Raw genomic sequence first — 20,077 nt, forward strand, 5'->3', positions numbered from 1 at the left:
TGTTTAAAAGAACCTTTAAAGCCAGGAAGTATCCTGGGTACACAGATGAGTATGAGTACCAGTGCAGAAAAGGAAATGATAAAAGAAGATAAACAGGACCCACAGAATTCCAATATCCACTCGCCACTGGGTTCCTTGAAACCTTGGAGGAGTGTAATCAATCTTTCCCCCCATTTTAATTCAGTTTTAAGTTAATGTAAATTCTTTTGTGGGTTCTAAAATAATGAATTGTTCCAAAAGTGTTTGTTGAAACATTGTAATAAAGTACTACTGAGCACATCTTATTCCACACTATTGTTTCATGCTTGTTTTTGACAAACCTTGATCTGTTACCTGGAGGACTCTGATAGAAATCCTGTTGTGTGTGTGTGTGTGTGTGTGTGTCATATAAAACCCCTGATGATCAAAGCGGCTGAAACAATAGGAAACTAACACTGCACGGGGATTATCAGAAACAAGGCACAAAACCTGAATACTACTGTGCATCCAATCACACTCAATTCAGTTCACAACAACAGACTGTGTGTCAGGTGCAGCAATATTAGAGAGAAAACCCAAAGTGATGCGATCCTGTCTGAGCAGCACTTGATGGCGAGTGGAAGGCAAAGCTTTTTTATAAAAGAACCAAAAGTACAGACCAAAGTTACTGACATGTAGGAGTGGCAGTGGATTTATCACAGCTGTTTCTACGTCATGATATTTTCAATTAAGGTTAGTGGGACTTATAAAACATTATAAACATTAGAAAACAGGGAGCTGGCACTCCAAAAAAACAAAACAAAAACAAAACACATATGAGGAGAATAACTTCCACTGAAAAACAAAAATACAACAACAACTCTGAGACTTTAACTTTAAGCTGTTTTTAATCCGTTTTGATTGGTGAAATGTGAAAATGCTCTTTATACATTTATACTTTTGTTGTCCCTCTTCCAACTGTTAAGGACACATTTTTTCTTTCAAACTCTGCAGTGGCTTTGCGCTATTATCACATAAACAGAGACTTTAAATGGTTGGTTGTAATAACATTGTTTTTGAGTGAGGTTAAATACGCCAAGTGACATACGTTTTAACGAGCTGCCAACAAAAACACGTCCGGTAATATTAAATGTTATTAATTAATTATTAAATAAAACGTAGGTTAATTATTCGCATGAAGAAACCTTTCTCTGGTACGGTGGCTGGTAGCCTTTCAGCTAGCAAACCGCTTTTTCACACACAGAGACTTTGTAGAGAGACCATCAGAGGGCGCTGTAACCCCCAATTTATTCCTCGCCCTACCGTCTCCGCAGGATGGCAGCAGACCTTTAACTAGTGGGCAGGTCACTTTGCTCCTCCAAACAACAAAAGCGCTAGTGTTTAATCACAACAACGCGTAGTACACTCAGAGAAACGTAGCCAAGGTTAGAAAAGTGCAAAAATATCCTTCTTAAATTGCAGATGCAAAGCCGGAGACACATTTGGATCAGTGAACTCACCACATGCTAGGACAGTTTATTGTGAGCGCACAGTGTCCTCAACACGTTTCCTTTTGTTTTTCAAATTTCGAGTAGCTAGCTAGCTAGCAGCAGAAACTGATAAAAGCCTCCTTTTTAGTGTGAAATAGACCCGAGAGTCACTACCCGAAGTCTGCTCTGCACAGGCCCGTCCACCCAGCCGCCTCCTCGGTCATGCTGGGTGTCACGGTTGCTACAGAAACGCTAAACTACTGTGAACCGATTACATTAAGCTCGCACTGCAGTGACTTGAATGTCTATGAATGTTGGCGTTTTTAATTACCAAGCGGTATGATGCTGCATTAGTGCACCTTACACCCGACGGGACAGCGACTTTATTGGGCGAGCCTGGACCTTCGAGGCCCGCCCGAAACCCGACGCTGACTCAGCGAATGTGTCTCTGTCTCTGGTTACTAACCGAACAGCTGTCCGGTAACTATGATTAGCATTATCATGCTAGTTTTCGTCTTGTCGTGGTAAACGCTGGCCTTCAATTTTACCAGAGGCCAGAAAAGGGCGGTTGCGAAACTTCATGTCCCACAATTCCTTCAGACCAATAAGGCACGCTTGTTACGTAATATCTGTTGTGTGTTTGTGCTGCTTTCGCGTTATGTCGGAAAAACCACAATGCAAAATATTAAATAAACAAATCAGCAACCATGCTGAACAATCTAACGCTGAATAGTAATAAAAATAAAACGATTCATCTGTTTTCAGTTAGATTTAAAATAGATTTAATAATAAAGAGATCTCACCTCATACTGTGCTTTGGTATGTGTGAGAAAACAGTGATGTCTAATGTTTTCATTGTGAAATAAACACACTTACATAAGTAATTCATTTTGATTTGTTCAAAGGTCTAACAAAAACTGAGTTTATTTGAATTGTTTAATGAGCATAGTGAAGATGATTTATTTCAGTTATTTAATTATTTGCTTAGGAAAGCAACTTTTGGGGCGTATTCTACCAAATCTGTGTCAGGCTTATGTTCTGGATGTTTTTCAAATTAGTAAAATGACCAGGAAGTATCTAAGTAACTTGACAAAAGCTGGTCAAATTCTCTAAATGCCTGGAAAAGTTGATTTAGTGCTTCCTTTCTTGTGTTATTTTAGCAAGGATACACAGGACAACCCTTTACAAGAGAAGGAGATAATGCACTTGTGGCCTTTTCAGTCATATCTGCTGGGTTTCCTGTCACATAAGAAACAGGATTGTAATCTTGAACAGCCATTTCATGTCACTTTTGTAACTGCTAGCCAATATGTCAGTGTTTTCACAGTTTGAATTTTCATTTTTTTGTAACTCTTTCCAATAAATATTTCTGAAATACTCAGAATGTTTTTGAGACCCTAAATACAAATCTATTACAGAACTGGTTAAAAAAAGATTGAAGTAGCACATAATGTGTTAGTAACTGTGCTTGGGCAACCGGACAGATGGACCTGGAGTAACACGTCAATGTTTAAGTTGAGTCAAGCCTAACTACAGACAATCCAGCAACAGTCAGTTATCAATCACTTGGTTTCTCTGAGAATTATACTTCAAGAGGAGTTTAATCAGACATTCCTCCTCCTATCAGACACACATTTTGGAAGCTGGTAGGTGAAAAATTCATTTTCTTGTAGTGAAGGTTCTCAGTCATCCAGGTCATCGTAGTCAAAGGAGCTTGCAAAGAAAAGAAGAAGAAAAGAAGTCCAGACGCTTTTCTTTGCAAGCTCCTTTGACCATTTTCTTGTAGGTTTTACTTTCTGAAAACTATGACTTGACCTACTCTGCTCAGTTCCAACTCCACTCCTGAACTTTACTAGGATAGCTTAGCTATTTATCTTATACTGGGCCTTAGTACAGCATCCTCTCTTAATCAAGCTGTTTATTTCCTTTCCTCCTTCCTTCTGATCGGCTGGCCCTAAAAATAAAACTTGTGGTAGGTGGGCTTCTGTTTACAGTTGGAGCTGTTTGCCTGAGATGCCCATATTAGGGAGACCTGCTGTCATCATAAAGTGTCTAAATTAGAAATAAAACTGCCTGAAACTGAGTGTTTAGAGCAGTGTGAAGTCTGAGTTTTTGCTTCTCAGATCTACACTGACTTCATCACTTGAGCATCTGAAACTACACCCACTAATGTAAAGAGATAATAAATCATAGATATGAAAAAATATTGTGTCGTTATTATGTGAAAGGATTTCAGTCATAATTATAAGATGATGTGACATTTTGCATAGAAGCCTTTGTCCAAGACTCCCATCACCACTAATTGATGGAAGAAGCTGCCGTCCACCACCCTCCTCGAGATCCTCAAACGCACCATCAGTGGGGGGTGTGGATCCAGCTATTCCTTGCTGACTGGAAGCAGGAGGGTCAAAGCATGGGTCCGCGGTTCGAGTACTGAGTCAGTCAAGCTAAACACGGCGACCGAAGCAGCGCCAGCTTCACTTTAGACCGAACCGCCAGTGCTGTCATCCTGCCCCTTCACCCCCACGCGCGTGGTTCTTTCTCCGCGGCGCGAAGGGGCGACGTCGGACTCGAGCTGACTCGGGTTCAGTCCATGCAGGAGGATGGAGATACAGAAGAGGGCGACTGGGTTCGACTACCCGGAGAGAAACGACGCCAAGCCAGTAAACGGTAGGCAAACCTGACGTGGAACAGCCTCCTTCGCGTCCGCACACGAGCACACGTAGCCCGGCTGCTGCTGTCTCGGGCACCGCTGCTCACCTCAAAACATGAGCGCGTGGCTGTGTGATCAGCGCCTCATCACTGCTGCTGCACGAGCCTTTCACGTGCACCGCAGCCTTTCTGAAGCGGCGCTGATGAAAACGCGCAAGTTTAAAAAAAGGAGCAGCGGGACAGCCGCGTGATTTTATTTTTATTAGACTCGGAGACGTTGGTAACGAAGTTAGCAGTGTAGCACGGATGAGTTTGTTTCACTGGTGGACATGACTTAGTCGTGTGTGTGTGTGTGTGTGTGTGTGTGAGACACACAGAGAGAGATGGCGCTGGGCTCGCTGGGAACTGAGGTCGGAATGTTTTTATTTGGAGGTGGTCAGTCAGGCTCGGGAAGATCGTAAAAGGTGAACTTTTGAACTTGGAGAATGCCCCGAAGCCTTTAGTCCTTTAAGTCCTCAAAATCCGGCACTTCACAGGATGGCAAAAAGGCCGTAACAGAGGATGCAGAGGTCCATCCCCCTACTGCACCGGTCCCGCTGACTTTTGTTTACAGTGGCACGGTGCTGCTGGAAAGGCTTCTTATTCAGTGTGCCTGATACTCGTTTCTAATATTCTGTGATACTGACCAACTCCAGGCTCACACTAAGCCCACAATGCCTTGCAGCAGACTGTCCCAGGCGCCAGTCCCATATCGTGCCCCCATGCGGGTGGCTGAAGATTTATTGACATTTTCAAGATTAAAATTCCTTTAACCCTGCCAGCCCTGAGGACACTCAACGTGACTTATGGATATTGGGGTGGACTTTGTGTTCTGATCCACTTAATAAGTCTCATTATGAAGATTTAAGACTGTTTAAGAAGCACATTAGATTGAAATGTCCCCCTAAGAATTTCCCTTAGATTTCTTAATTTAATAGTAAAATTAATGCATACATTTTTTAGGCTTAGTTTCATTTTAATACTGAAATTATTTCGTGAATGTACCCAAAATTATTTATTAATTTTGATTAAACATGAATGTCTGTGAAGGTTCTCAGTCATCCAGGTCATCGTAGTCAAAGGAGCTTGCAAAGAAAAGCGTCTGGACTTCTTTAAGTTACTTGAAGACGTTTCACCTCTCATCCGAGAAGCTTCTTCAGTTCTAAGGTCAAATGGTGGAGAGTGAATAATTTAATATTTTTTTAAAGTATGTTTTGTGGTGGGGACTGCTGCTTGAGTCATTTCAGGCGTTGTCTTTGTTTCACTGAAACACATCCTCTGTGCGTTCCAGCAATAAGCAACAGAATAATCAATAATGAGGACAACAGCCTGAGCAGTTCTACAGATTAAATCATTTTAATTTTTCAATTGTAGCATAAAAACACGAGTAAAGAAATACACCCCAAAAAATAAAAAGTAGTTTGTGAAACGTTTTGAAATCATTTTAGGCTCGTTGATAATTCTGTAAATAATGTTTTCCCTGCATATTGTTAGAATATGTCTCGTCAAAATGTTTATTTCTTCGTCATGTCTTAATTCATTAATACCTGGTCTTAAAATTCAGGATATGGCAGGAATTTCTAAACACCACACATGACTGAAGGAAACTAATAAACACTTAAAATGCACAGATAACCGATTATTCCACGTTTCTGTGGTGGTCAAACACAAAAGTTGATGATTAAAAATGAACGTTCAGCCTTCAGCTGTCGTTCACACTGTAACACCAAACTGTGAAACAAACAATACTTAATATTTACCCATGAGTCAGTATCTTTAAAAAGACTGATAGCAGCTGATTCAATGGTCAGTGTTATCTTTGCAAACAAAACGGCTTATTGATCATTTCTAATTGTTTGCAGAGTAGAAAACAGTAGGTAAACAGAAATGATAAACAGGAGTAAATACATGAAAATAAAGTAACAGACTGAGTATTTGTAACAGTATTTTACTTTGAATGGTTTTGGCCTGACGTCACTCAGCATCAGCTCGTATATCCACACATCCCTACTTTCTCGTTTCATTTGAGATTTGATCTTGAAAGTGAACACTTTGATACTTTTTCATCAAAAGATGTTTAGCAGAGTGAATATTGTTGTTTACTTTAATGTGAGTTTATTTAGTAAAGTAATAGAAACCACTTTGAGATTTTAATCAAGTACTTCCAGCTCTTCACTGCAGTTTGTTGCTTTTCTGTGTCATATGGAACAGTAAACAGCGTGTGTGCCCCCCCACTCCCCTGCCCCCAACACACACACACACACACACACACACACACACACACACACACACACACACACACACACAGAAGGGAAGATAGGTTTGATGCATGGGTGAAGTAGACTGGCATGAACTGGTTGAAACAAAGTGCTTTGTCAGCCCCTGCTCTGCTGGTACATTTGTTGTGTGTGTGTTTTTCCCTTGGGGCAGAGTGAAGGGGGTAGCTGGCAGTGGGTGGGACAGGGACAGGATACAAACACCACCCCCACCATCCCACCCCCGATTCTTGAATGAGCCAGGAGTACAGTAGAGGCGTGTGGGGGTGGAGTGGAGTGTGGGGGTGACAGGAATGTAGATGTGATCCATCATGTTGTGTTTTTTTCTTTCTTAAGAACACTTCCTCTGCTGCCACAATATCAGTGTTAGCATCAGCAGACACACACACACACACACACACACACACACACACACACACACACACACACACACACACGTGTTTTCATTCAAGTTAATCAAGAGAAAAAACAAAAATCATTGCAGCGCCTTCAGCATCATAGTGATTCTTGTCTTTCAGTCAAGCCTTTTTTGAACACACTCCCCACCAGGTGGTGTCGTGCTTGTTGTGTTGTTTAAAGAAAGAAAAAGATAAATGTATCAAAGAGTGATAATACAAAACCAATATCATGTATGTTTCCATTTATAATGAAAAGCTCATTGTCCTCTGTGGTCTCTGTGGATGACAGACTTCGCTGTGCTGTAAACTGAAGCTCAGTTTTCATGAAGCAGGACAATTATTTTCTCTGTTCGACTCGTGAAAAGCCTCGAGTGCACTTTTACTCTGTGGCTGTGAGTATTTTAACATCAGATGGTGAGCGTCCATATGGACGTCTGTTTTGTGACGGTGTGGACTCGCCCATATTGACTTAACATCACAGCGCACCGTCTACACATGCATTCCAGGCGGTGGTTTATAAAGAAGTGTAGCAAGAATGACTGCTTGGCTGTGGGTGTCTGCAGTGGAGTGTAACCAAAGCATCAGGTCCATCACAGGTTCAACTCTGTAAGTTTTAACAAACGAAGATGTGTTATCAGAAGATCCTGTAAGTGCTGCAATAAATGCACATCGCTGCAGTGAAAAACAAACAAATAAAGCAGGTGGCTTTATAATGTGAGCCACGATCAGGGTTATCACACAGGCCTGTAGTCAGTGATTAGACAGATTTCTAAAATGATGGAGTAATACAAAAACCTACAAAAATGTCCTGTTGTGATTACATTACAAGTACATGTTTGGTTTTTAAAGTATATATTTGTTATTAAACATTCAGAATCTGTATTTATATTTATATATTTTTATTTTCTTTATATATCTGCAGCTGTGATCACTGTGATAGTGCCCTCAGTCGTGTCCAACGTAGAAATATCTCTAGATTTTCAGGTTTTCCTGTCTCGCTGCTGCGTCTCTCCTGATAATATGATAAGACTTTAGTAACAACATCAGGATCTGTTTGCTCTTTCATGATTATCCCACATACTGAGAGGACATCTGGCCTGATTGGTTTAACCTTCTATTTAGATGTCAGAGGTCATTACAGCTAATCTCAATTTGATTCTTGACCCAAGACAGCGTGCGTGGAGTACAATCTGATTACATCTTCTGCAAAATGTTTAATATAACTCAGATCCTTTTTTCACCCTTACAGGGAAACATTCACCTCCCTGATTTCATGTTAAGATGAGAGAAACTATTAAAGACAAGTTAGTCCAGTATGAGCGGTGAAAACTGAGTCCTCATCAGTTCCAGAGGTCTAAATGCTGCAGTTCCTTCATGCTGATGGTGCTGTTTCCAGGCAACACATATTGCGGGTCAGCTGGTGATGGATGGGATAAAAGACAAATAATGGGGAGATTAATTAACACCATTTTAAAGGAACTAAAAGAACATGTTGGATGGATTAATTCAATTTTTAATAATGTTCTGGTTTGTTGTTCCAAAATGTTCCCCTGCAACAAGTGAAATATTTTAGTTTGGTGCTCAATTATTTCCATTTGCTTTCAGGTCCTTAAAAAGATCTTGTCTCATAAAATCTTGATAAATATTTTTCCAGTTCCCTGTGATGGTCTAAGCCTTTTCCACTTCACTATGCTATTTTCAGTTCACAAACACTTCCAGGGTTTTTTCGCCCTGAGATCTGAATCTTCTCCTAAAGTTCTGCTTGTTGTTTTCTTGTTGTGTGTGCTGTGATGGACATGTTGGGGGAGGTGGCGGATGAGAGCTATGGGAACGGCAACCAGGGATGTTGCTCTTGAAGCATTAATGGCCCTGGTCTCTGCTGACCTCACCGTAACCCAGGAAAGTATTTACAACCTTCACTTGATCCATGAGGTATGGGGCTGGGACTGCTCTCTCACAGAAGTTTGCTGCCTTGATCCTGGCATAGGCTGAGCATCTAACAGCTGCTAATGAGCTGTGGGGGAGGATGACGAGGGAGGACATAGCATGCTGCTGTGAACCATATTTTGAGAGGGAATGTATTACAGTAAGTATAATTGGTCTGAGGCTGTTGGCAGTGCTTTTGCCAAGCTTCTGTTGTTTTTGACACGAAGCCTGGGCCAAAGGCTGTAAATGGCTTCAATTTGAGTTTGAATTTGGGTGGAAGATGAGTTTATAGGCAGCTGTAAAACACTGAACTTGGTATGCAGAGTAGGGATCCTGTAAAGCTGCAGTACTGAAGGATGCAGTTGTCTGGGAAGTTATAAAAGAGCAGCTGAGGAACTGCAATATTTCCATTTTAAAGGGGAAAAATAGGGGCTTCTGTTGCCACTCACTGCAGCTAGGTGTCACTTACTGGGATATCTGAATCAAAGATTTGCCTAAAGCAGCCGGTGACACCCTGGAAGTCTTTAGGGAAATATGGGTATTTCCTAACTGGTTGGCAGGTGTTTGCTGGAGGTTGCAAGCTGTCACTGGGTGAAACTAGTTGCAAACAGTGTGCAACGCAACGGTCCATGCAGCAGGTTAGGCAGCACTGTCTTTGTCAGGAGAAGAAGATGGAGAACAGTTTTTCCCCACAAACAAAGCAGAGCTGGGTTTAGTGTCTCTAACAAGTCTTCAGGCATCCCACCAGAAAAATCTAAGAACCCTTCTTTACAGTTGTTTCAGGAGGAATCTGGTTTTACAACACAGGTGCAGCACAAAATACACCTGAGGGAAAATGTTCCAGCCTCCAGAAAGTTCTACAGAATTCCAGCTGCAGCTTGGGTAATTGAAACATCAACAAATGGTGAAGCCTAGTTATGCTAGTCCTAAAAAAAGATGGATCAGTGTTCAACTTTTAGCCGTTTCCCACTAGTACCCACTGGGCTTAGCTCCGCTGACTCGACTTGACTTTTAGGTTTTTCCATTAGGTGGGAGTACCTGATACCAGGTACGTTTTTAATACCTACTCTGCCAAAGTCCCAAGCCATCTGAGTCCCCGATTGGCCAGTTAGTGGTGTCACTCTTGAGTCCTGCACAAAAATCAAAACCAGCATTTTTGAAACCCAGCAAGAAGTGAAATGGTTCTCCAAAACCAACAGTGTGGTCCAGCGACGGTGTGCAGTCCTGTACCAACAGTTTAGAAGCAGGTGTATCATCGCCTTGATGTCCACCATTGTTGTGTGGTTTGTGTTGCATTGACATTTTGGGACGTTCAGCTGAATCTGATTAGCCGAGTGGGTACTAGTGAAAAAAATTGGAATTAGTCTTCAAGTTTGATCCCTTACCTGATACCTCGCATTGACGAACTCTTGGAAAGGGTGATGAAAAGCTGTGGCCCCAGCGCCAGAGACAAGGAAGGCGACAGCCTACAAACTCCTTTTTGGACTGTTTCAGTTCAAGTTGCAGCAACCTTTCAGCATCTCATGGACCAGGTGTTGATGGATCTGTGTGTTCTCCACCTCAGATTTGCTGGCTTCACGAGCAGTCCTAATGAATGTAATCAGACACAGAGCCAGGTGGAGTACCTTGAATATGAGGTTGGACATGGACAAGTCAAGACTTTAAGTGGAGAAAGTGGAAGTCATTCATGCATACCCAGTGCCCACAACAAAGAGGAAGGTGCTGGCTTTTGTAGAACTAGTGGGGTGGCACAGTAAATTTATTCCCTACTTTGCAGAAAGGGAAGCACCTCCCTGGGATCGAACCACCGAGTTTTTGATTAGTACCTGACCTGAGACTCCTAAACTGCAGCCACCCCGTTCTCTTCTTTTTTTTCTAAACAGCTCAGTAGTCCCCCCATGCTGGGAGTACTGGTCATAGGTGACTGGCAGTGGAACCATAGTCGGGTGAAGCTCAGCACAGGACACTGATTGTTTCACAGTCAACAGACAAGATACACACAGAGCTCTGTGCACATCGTCAGGAAAATGCTAAACGGTGACTCTTCTCATTACTTCAGCACACATGCGTTGAGTAAATGCTGCCTGTTTGGACACTTCAAGCTGGTGGTTATGAACGGACTCAAGAATGCGTACACTGTAGTAATGGAAATATTCTGAATGCAGTAACTTCCTGCTTTGCTTGTGTGAAACATTAAAGCAGTATTCACATGCAGAACGTACATAAAATATGTAAGTTATTTCTTCTTAGATATTATTTTCACTCCTGAAATAGATGAATTTACAGCATTTTTTCGAACTTAAAAGTGAACTAATGAAGAAAAACTTTAGACTCTTATTTATTTATTTTATTTATTCAGGACAAAGTAAGAAAAGGCTGAAAAAGGCCAGTTTCCCAGCTAAAACTTTTTTTTTGTCATTTTAACATTAATTACGAGGACACATTATAGCCTGCACCAAATCCTGATTAATGTTGTTCCTGTTTGGTGTAAGGCCTTTCTTGAGAATACTGTAAAATGTTCTTAATGAAGAAGCAAAGTTTTAGCTTTTTCATTCCTGTTTTAAACTCTTTTATATTGCTGTTCAGCCTGTTTTTGTACCTGTAAATCAGCTAATGCCGATGGATTGGAATGGGACACATGAGCAAACTTAACAGTTGCAGGTTTTGGTTTTGTTCAGGGGTGGGCGTCGGCGTTGCAGCAGTGGTGGTGTTGAAATGTTCTGTCAGTTAACTGACAGACGACCACCGCAGCCAACTAACATGATGTTTATAGGTTTAGTTTCGAGCTGGTGTAACCGGACAATATCGCCTCATTTTTAGTGTAAAAATGTGAAAGTGCGACACATTTGGAGCATCCTTACAGTGCACACTGAACCTTGTGGCTCCATAAGCAGACTCAACTGTTTCTGCTGTTTTGTGAGATGATTATTATCAGATGGCTGCTGCAGGGCTTAGTTCGCACAGTGCTTGTACACTCACCGGCTGTATGAGGCAGTAAAACTCTAACCCCTGGTATGATGAAAGGGAAGTTGCTCCTTTGAGCATGTCAGCCAGCAGTGATGGTGCTCCCCCCCCCTGCCCTCTGACCACAGCCTGACCCCCAGCGTGACTGCCGTCGGGATTACCACAGATAAACACAACGTTCACCAGCTTCACGTGGATGAATGCTCTATGAAACATTTATCCCACTGTTTCATGTCTAAAGTGGGTAATCAATTCAGTCTAATTATATATTGATAACAAATGATAACATGTATTGAAATAAGTGGAAAAATACACACTGTTCAAAATAAGCAAGCCTGTTTCTGCACGTCTGTTCTCACCTTGACTTTAATGCTGCATTCGTTGCCTCCTGTGCAGACGACCTGTCGAACAGAACCAGTCTGCTTTTTCTTCTCAGACCTTTGACATCAGATGTTCTTTTTTCAGCCAGTTCTCTTAGAGATGCTTGTGTGGCGAAGATCTGACTGTATCCTCCATTTCTGAAACACTCGGACCAGCCCGTGTGGCACCAGTAACCATGCCACCTTTACCGTCACCTTTCTCCCCGATTCTGATGTTCTTTTTGAATTTCAGCAACCCCGTGTCTGTCTTTATTCTTTAAACTGGGGTCCTCTACCAGAGGCCTGGGAGCTTGAGTGTCCTGCACAGCATCTTTGCTGTTCCTAGGATTGCGCTCTTCTGGACAGAGATCTCGGTTGTCCTCTCTGGGATCTGCTGGAGCCACTCTCCGAGTTTGGAAGTCACTACCCCAAGAGCTCCTATCCCCCCTTCAGCTTACACATCTTCTCTAGCTCCTCTCTCAGCACTTTGTGTTTCTCCAACTTCTCATGTTCCCTTTTCCTGAAATTGCCATCACTTGGTAAAAGTACGTCTATTACTACAACCTTCCTCCTCTGCTTGTCTACTAATACTGTGTGGGGGCTGATTAGTCATCACCGCTTTGTCCATCTGTACTTGGAGGTACTACAGGACCTTAGCTGGTCACTCTCAACCATCCAAGTGGGCACTTTGACCTCAGGACATCAAGACCATACTCAGCACAGATGTTCCTCTATGCTATGCCAGCCACTCAGCTACAGCGTTATATGTCTGCCCTGCCTGCCAGCTTCTTGCACCCTGCTGTGATGAGCTGCATTTTCTCAGGGCCATCTTTGGTCTTGCATGGTGTGGTAGACCCCAGCCTCTATCGGTCTTGTGCTTAGAGGTTTTTCCTGTGCTGCCATGCTTAGTGCCTCCAGCGTGGCTGGTGCATGCCGTGCAAAGGCCTGTGCTTCTGTGGCGACAGGCGCTCTTCTTTTTCGAGTTTCAGTGGCCCGAGTTATTCACCAAACTGTTGTGGTCATCTTCCTGATGTGCTTCTGGATCTTTGTTGTTTCATTCTGGATCGTGCTTCTCACACTCACTGGTCCTTCCTGGGTTTAGCATAGAGGCTGTTGAGCTCGGAGTGAGACCCTTCATACCTGATAAAGAGCTTTCTTATGTGTTTTAAGGCAATAAGATTACAGATATACAGCAACTATGTATATTAAAAAATCAATGTCAGTACGAAAGAGCTTGCATAATATCACACCTACACAAAATGCTATTATGGTCTGTTCTACACATGAAAAGTCAAACATTTGTGGAAACTCCTAAAATATCTGGATCTTAACAGACCTATAGCCTGTGCAGGGCTCTTCTAGCTCTTCTAGCTTTCAAAGCAGAGACTGTGTTACATTAAAATGCTGCTGGTGTCTTCAAACTGTGCAGTCAGGCATGGAGGGGAATCTGCTCTCCATCATTTCAGCCAAAGCATGTGCTGAGAAGTTGAGGGGCACTGGGACAGCAGCATCACACGGTCACGGAGAAGCAGCAGAGAGGACAGAGTAGATGCTCCTGTGTGCTGTGTTACACAACAAGGTCAAGGGTCATGTGTAGAGGTCAAAGGGATGACCGCCAAGCAGCCTGTGAAGGCAGCCCTTGAGTTCCTTAACAATCTGTCAAATCTAATGGAGCACTGAGCGCTCAGAGCCTGTCAGACTGAAAGTCAGATTACTGATTGTTTTTTGAAAGGCTGTGTTTGATTAAGAGTTTTACCTGTGGGGAGAAGTACGAGGGACTTTTGGATCAGGTTTTTATTTAATGAACTTGGAAAAAACTGTTGAAAGCATCGTATTTATAACTCTGTCTGCCTTCACTCTTTATTTACCCGGAGTTAATAGAGGCCGCCTGGTCTTCTTTGGTAAGTTTAGTTCATTTATTTTATATTTACTGTGGAATGCAACAACGGTTTAAAGGGAAAAACACGATTCTTCAAGATTATAATGAAGTGAAAACTGATATTCAGCATGAACAAAACATCAGTAACAATCTGTGTGAAATATGAATTCTAATAACTGTGTACGAAGTTTGTTGACTTGTGCTGTCAGTTTTCCATATATTGTCACTTTTATACAGAAACTGTCCAGGTGTTTTTGTGTGGTAGATACTAAAGCAGTGCTGTCCACCTGGAGACAGAGACCCACCTTGCTCCGCTCACACGGCCACGGCGTTTTAATTTTGAACTTCCTTAGGTGGCTGTAGCTGCCTTAGACTGTCCTTCGCTGCTGTTTGTGGGGGAAGTGAAATGGTTGAAGCTGGGTGTCGGTGGGCAACCTGATGTCAATGAAGCCCCAAGTAGATGAGCACACGGGTCTTCCTGGAACTCCTGGCGAGCCCGCTGTTTCTGCTGGTGTTTGCCACATGATTCTTGGTGAATTATGAAGCTGTTGGTAACAGAAATGTCCAAGAAATAATGGTAAACTGTAATGTACCGCCTCCTGGTTTTCCTGTGGACTGAGTGGCTCCTCAGCATCAATTCAATTCAATTCAATTTTATTTATATAGCGCCAAATCACAACAAAAGTCGCCTCAAGGCGCTTCATAGATACAGAGAGAAACCCAACAATCATATGACCCCCTATGAGCAAGCACTTTGGCGACAGTGGGAAGGAAAAACTCCCTTTTAACAGGAAGAAACCTCCGGCAGAACCAGGCTCAGGGAGGGGCGGGGCCATCTGCTGTGATTGGTTGGGGTGAGAGAAGGAAGACAGGATAAAAGACATGCTGTGGAAGAGAGACAGAGGTTAATAACAGATATGATTCAATGCAGAGAGGTCTATTAATACATAGTGAGTGAGAAAGGTGACTGGAAAGGAAAAACTCAATGCATCTTGGGAATCCCCCGGCAGCCTACGTCTATTGCAGCATAACTAAGGGAGGATTCAGGGTCACCTGGTCCAGCCCTAACTATATGCTTTAGCAAAAAGGAAAGTTTGAAGCCTAATCTTAAAAGTAGAGATAGTGTCTGTCTCCCGAATCCAAACTGGAAGCTGGTTCCACAGAAGAGGGGCCTGAAAACTGAAGGCTCTGCCTCCCATTCTACTTTTAAATACTCTAGGAACAACAAGTAGGCCTGCAGAGCGAGAGCGAAGTGCTCTAATAGGGTGATATGGTACTACAAGGTCATTAAGATAAGATGGGGCCTGATTATTTAAGACCTTGTATGTGAGGAGCAGGATTTTGAATTCAATTCTGGACTTAACAGGAAGCCAATGAAGGGAAGCCAAAACAGGAGAAATATGCTCTCTCCTTCTAGTCCCTGTCAGGACTCTTGCTGCAGCATTTTGGATTAGCTGAAGGCTTTTCAGGGAGTTTTTTGGACATCCTGATAATAATGAATTACAGTCGTCCAGCCTGGAAGTAATAAATGCATGAACTAGTTTTTCAGCGTCACTCTGAGACAGGATATTTCTAATTTTAGAGATGTTGCGCAAATGGAAGAAAGCAGTCTTACATATTTGTTTAATATGTGCGTTGAAGGACATGTCCTGGTCAAAAATGACTCCAAGGTTCCTCACAGCGTTACTGGAGGCCAAGGTAATGCCATCCAGAGTAAGAATCTGCTTAGATACCATATTTCTAAGATTTTCAGGGCCGAGTACAATAACCTCAGTTTTATCTGAATTAAGAAGCAGAAAGTTAGCGGCCATCCAGGTCTTTATGTCTTTAAGACATTCCTGCAGTTTAACTAATTGGTGTGTGTTATCTGGCTTCATGGACAGATAGAGCTGGGTGTCATCTGCATAGCAGTGAAAATGTATGCTATGTCTTCTAATGATGCTGCCTAAGGGAAGCATGTATAATGTAAACAGAATTGGTCCTAGCACTGAACCCTGTGGAACTCCATAATTAACCTCAGTGTGTGAAGAGGACTCTCCATTTACATGCACAAATTGGAGTCTATTAGATAGATATGATACAAACCACTGCAGTGCAGTACCTGTAATACCTACAGCATGTTCTAATCGCTCTAATAGGATATTATGGTCGACAGTATCGAACGCTGCACTGAGGTCTAGCAGGACAAGCACAGAGATGAGTCCACTGTCAGAGGCCATAAGAAGATCATTTGTAACCTTCACTAAAGCTGTTTCTGTGCTGTGATGAGCTCTGAAACCTGACTGAAACTCTTCAAATAAACCATTCCTCTGCAGATGATCTGTTAGCTGTTTGACAACTACTCTTTCAAGGATTTTTGATATGAAAGGAAGGTTGGAGATTGGCCTATAATTAGCTAAGACTGCTGGGTCTAGAGATGCTTTTTGAGTAAAGGTTTAACTACAGCCAGCTTGAAGGCCTGTGGTACATAGCCGACCATTAGAGATAGGTTGATCATATTTAAGATCGAAGAATTAATCAATGGCAGGACTTCTTTGAGCAGTTTTGTAGGAATGGGGTCTAAAAGACACGTTGATGGTTTGGAGGAAGTAATTATTGAAGTTAACTCAGAAAGATCAATTGGAGAAAAAGAGTCTAACTTAACATCAATGGTACTAAGAGTAGCTGTAGATAATATTACATCTGTGGGATGATTATTGGTCATTTTTTCTCTAATGATAAAAATGTTATTTGTGAAGAAGTTCATGAAGTCATTACTAGTTAACGTTAAAGGGATGGTTGGCTCAACAGAGCTCTGACTGTTTGTCAGCCTGGCTACAGAGCTGAAGAGAAACCTGGGGTTGTTCTTATTTTCTTCAATCAGTGATGAATAGTAAGATGTTCTGGCTTTGCGGAGGGCTTTCTTATAAAGCAGCAAACTATTTCTCCAGGCTAAATGATGATCCTCTAAATTTGTGACACGCCATTTCCTCTCCAGATTACGAGTCATCTGCTTTAGGGTACGTGTTTGAGAATTATACCACGGAGTCAGGTACTTCTGATTAGAGACCTTAGTTTTCACAGGAGCTACAGTATCCAGAGTCGTACGTAGTGAGGAGGTGAAATTATTAACAAGATAATCGACCTCTGTTGGAGCAGCGTTCAGATAGCTGCTCTGCTCTGTGTTGGTACAGGGCATTGAAGATGATAACAGTGGGTGGATTATATTCTTAAACTTAGTTACAGCGCTTTCAGAAAGACATCTACTTTGATAAAATCTACTCTCCACCGCTGTGTAATCAATTATTGTAAATGTAAATGTTATCAGGAAATGATCAGACAGGAGAGGGTTTTCAGGAAACACTGTTAAATGTTCAGTTTCTATGCCATATGTTAAAACAAGATCTAGAGTGTGATTAAAGTGGTGGGTGGGTTCTTTTACAGTTTGAGAGAAGCCAATTGAGTCTAATAACAGACTAAATGCCATGTTGAGGCTGTCATTTTTAGCATCTACATGGATGTTAAAATCACCCACAATAATTATTTTATTTGAGCTCAGAACTAAATTAGATATAAAGTCTGAGAAATCAGACAGAAACTCTGTGTAAGGCCCAGGTGGACGATAGATGATAACAAGTAAGACTGGTTTCTGAGTTTCACAGCTGGGGTGGACAATGTTAAGCATCAGGCTTTCAAATGAATTAAAAGTCTGTCTTGGTCTTTCATTAATTAATAGGCTGGTGTGAAAAATTGCTGCCACACCGCCCCCTCGGCCTGTGCTTCGAGGTTTCTGGTAGTTAGAATGACTCGGGGGTGTTGATTCATTTAAACTAACATAATCATCCTGCTGCAACCAGGTTTCTGTAAGGCAGAGTAAATCAATTTGTTGATCAATTATTAAGTCATGTACTAACAGAGACTTGGAGGAGAGAGACCTAATATTTAATAATCCACATTTCACTGTTTTACTCTTTGGTTCAGATGTGGATACTGTACTGTTCTTTCTTTGTAATTGTTTATGTTTATGTTGTTTGTTGCTGGTTTTTAGTTTGTTTTTTGTCTTTTTGGGAGCTGACACAGTCTCTATGGAGATGGGTTTTTGGGGGGGTAGCAGGAGGAGAGAAGCTGCAGAGAGGCGTGTAAGACTGCAACTCTGCTCAGGCCTGATTTGTCCACTCCTCCCATGTAGTGGTTTGCTCAAGACAAACTTTATCCTTCATCCATGCCACTTTCCTTCTGTCTTTTACTTTTTCTGTCAATTGACAGTAAAAATGGTTCTTCACACCTGCCTCTCGCTGCTCTGTGTGTAGGGCTGCCACCATTAGTCGACTAGTCACGATTACGTCGACTATCAAAATCGTCGACGACTGATTTAATAGTCGACGCGTCATTTGAAGCTTTGTAAGATCCCAAAAGACGCAGGAATAAGTAGTAGGATTTAAGAGTGTAATAACGGACTGAAACAGAAGATGGCAGCACTGCATGTACAAGGATGCCAGCTGCCGTTAAACCCCGAAGAAGAAGCAGCTGTGTCCGGTATCATAGCTGTGTCCAAATTCAGGAACTGCATCCTCTTGTGCCCACATTTGTAGGCCGATTACGTTACAGCGACACGACGAAGACTGTCCACATTCGAAGACTCCGACAAATGTAGCTGACAAATGCGTCCTTCATTTCCCCAGATTTGAAAGATGGGTCGAGTGTATACTTCGTGGTCCAACCTATCCCAGAATTCATAGCCCAGCCCAGCTCAGTTTCCAACAATGGCGGCAGCTGGTTAGTTTTAATATTACTCTTATTATTCTTTCTGGGTCACAAAATAAAGTTTAACATATTTTCAGGCGAGAATGTAGCTCTGTAAACCTCAAATATCTGCTCAGTTTATCAAGACACCACATATTTTCAAAAGCGCTCCGACGTTTTCGGAGACGTCTGTTACCCACTAGCTCGATAGCGAGCCGGGGGCAAGGCTCACTAGAGCCGTGAGAACACCGGACTGCCGGCTAATCGTTTTCAAACCCACCGCCGTCTTTGGCTACTCAGGTTAAACATGATATATAAGTCACTTAGATAACTTAAAAATGTTATTGTTTGGCTTTTTTTAGTATTTTATTTGTTCCTGAGTAAATCGGTTTGGCTGAGATTAAAGTTATAGTTTTTACACAGCTGAATAAACGTCAAGCAGACAGCTGATTATCAGAAGCATGAGATGCTCGAGAATATACTCCGGTGTCCTGTTATATTTTAGATAGCAAGGAGTTTATTAAACTTCACCGAAACAATCTGCAAATTTCATTAAAATTTAATAAACTATCATCTTGTCTTTATTTTTAGTTAGCACAGACCTGAAACACTTAAAGCTGTAAGCTAATGATAGTTATATAAGAGCAGATGCTGCTGGTGCAATAAGCTGTACGTTTTACGTCCAATGGATGATGATCTGATTAGTCGACTAATCACAAAAATAATCGGTGACTACTCGACTATCAAAATAATGGTCTGTGGCAGCCCTAGCTGTGTGTCATTCATTCTTACCTGTGAGTGGACTATGGTGGCAGATGCATTGCTATGATGTACTGTAAAGTTCTGTAAAGCTTGTCATTTGTGTGAACTGCACATGGTAAAATCTAGGCAGGGCTTATTTTTCTGTCTGTGTTCAGACAGCAGTAGCTTGTGAATGCTTTGTACTACCGTAATATGCCGAATATCACTGTAAAGCTCATCTTCTCTTCTTTCTGAAACTTCTTTTCCCCAACACAAACGGTGACTGAGTTATGGTCATTTAAAGAGTGCTTGTAAAATGGGCCCTCCAGTGGGCCCATGGTAACAATGAACTTTTCCCAAGGACCAGCAACCTCAGCAAGATCTCTGCTTCGGTACATCTCTTTTCATTTTTCACTGGTCATGTGCTCACAGCAAATTATTTTGACTTCTATTTTACAAATCTGTAGCTCTATACGTTTCCCCCCCCAACCGTTATACAACATATAACATGGCTTCATTTTTGTTCTACAGTTTTGTGCAAAAAAGTAAAAAAACTAAAATAAGGCTTCACCTTTTCATGTCTTTTGCCTAATCATTTTGCTTCCTTTTATGTAGAGCACAAGCTTAAGTGTTCATTAAGGTGTTTGTCACATAGATATAAAATAAGCTCAGA

At 41.9% G+C, this 20,077-nt stretch overlaps 1 protein-coding gene across 1 annotated transcript in view; it reads left to right on the top strand.

Moving 5' to 3' along the window:
• Window positions 1-3,802: 3,802 nt before the first annotated feature.
• Window positions 3,803-20,077, top strand: part of nr6a1a (nuclear receptor subfamily 6, group A, member 1a) — a 114,265-nt gene continuing 97,990 nt past the window's right edge. Inside the window, exon 1 of the mRNA XM_084946405.1 lies at window positions 3,803-4,118. Within this exon, the coding sequence (XP_084802531.1) occupies window positions 4,052-4,118 (67 nt within the window). The 5' untranslated portion in view covers window positions 3,803-4,051. The remainder of the gene's footprint in view (window positions 4,119-20,077) is intronic.

The sequence above is a fragment of the Perissodus microlepis genome, chromosome 12, assembly GCF_051167445.1.
Source record: "Perissodus microlepis isolate ML-2025 ecotype Zambia chromosome 12, ASM5116744v1, whole genome shotgun sequence".
Classification (NCBI taxonomy): Eukaryota; Metazoa; Chordata; class Actinopteri; order Cichliformes; family Cichlidae; genus Perissodus; species Perissodus microlepis.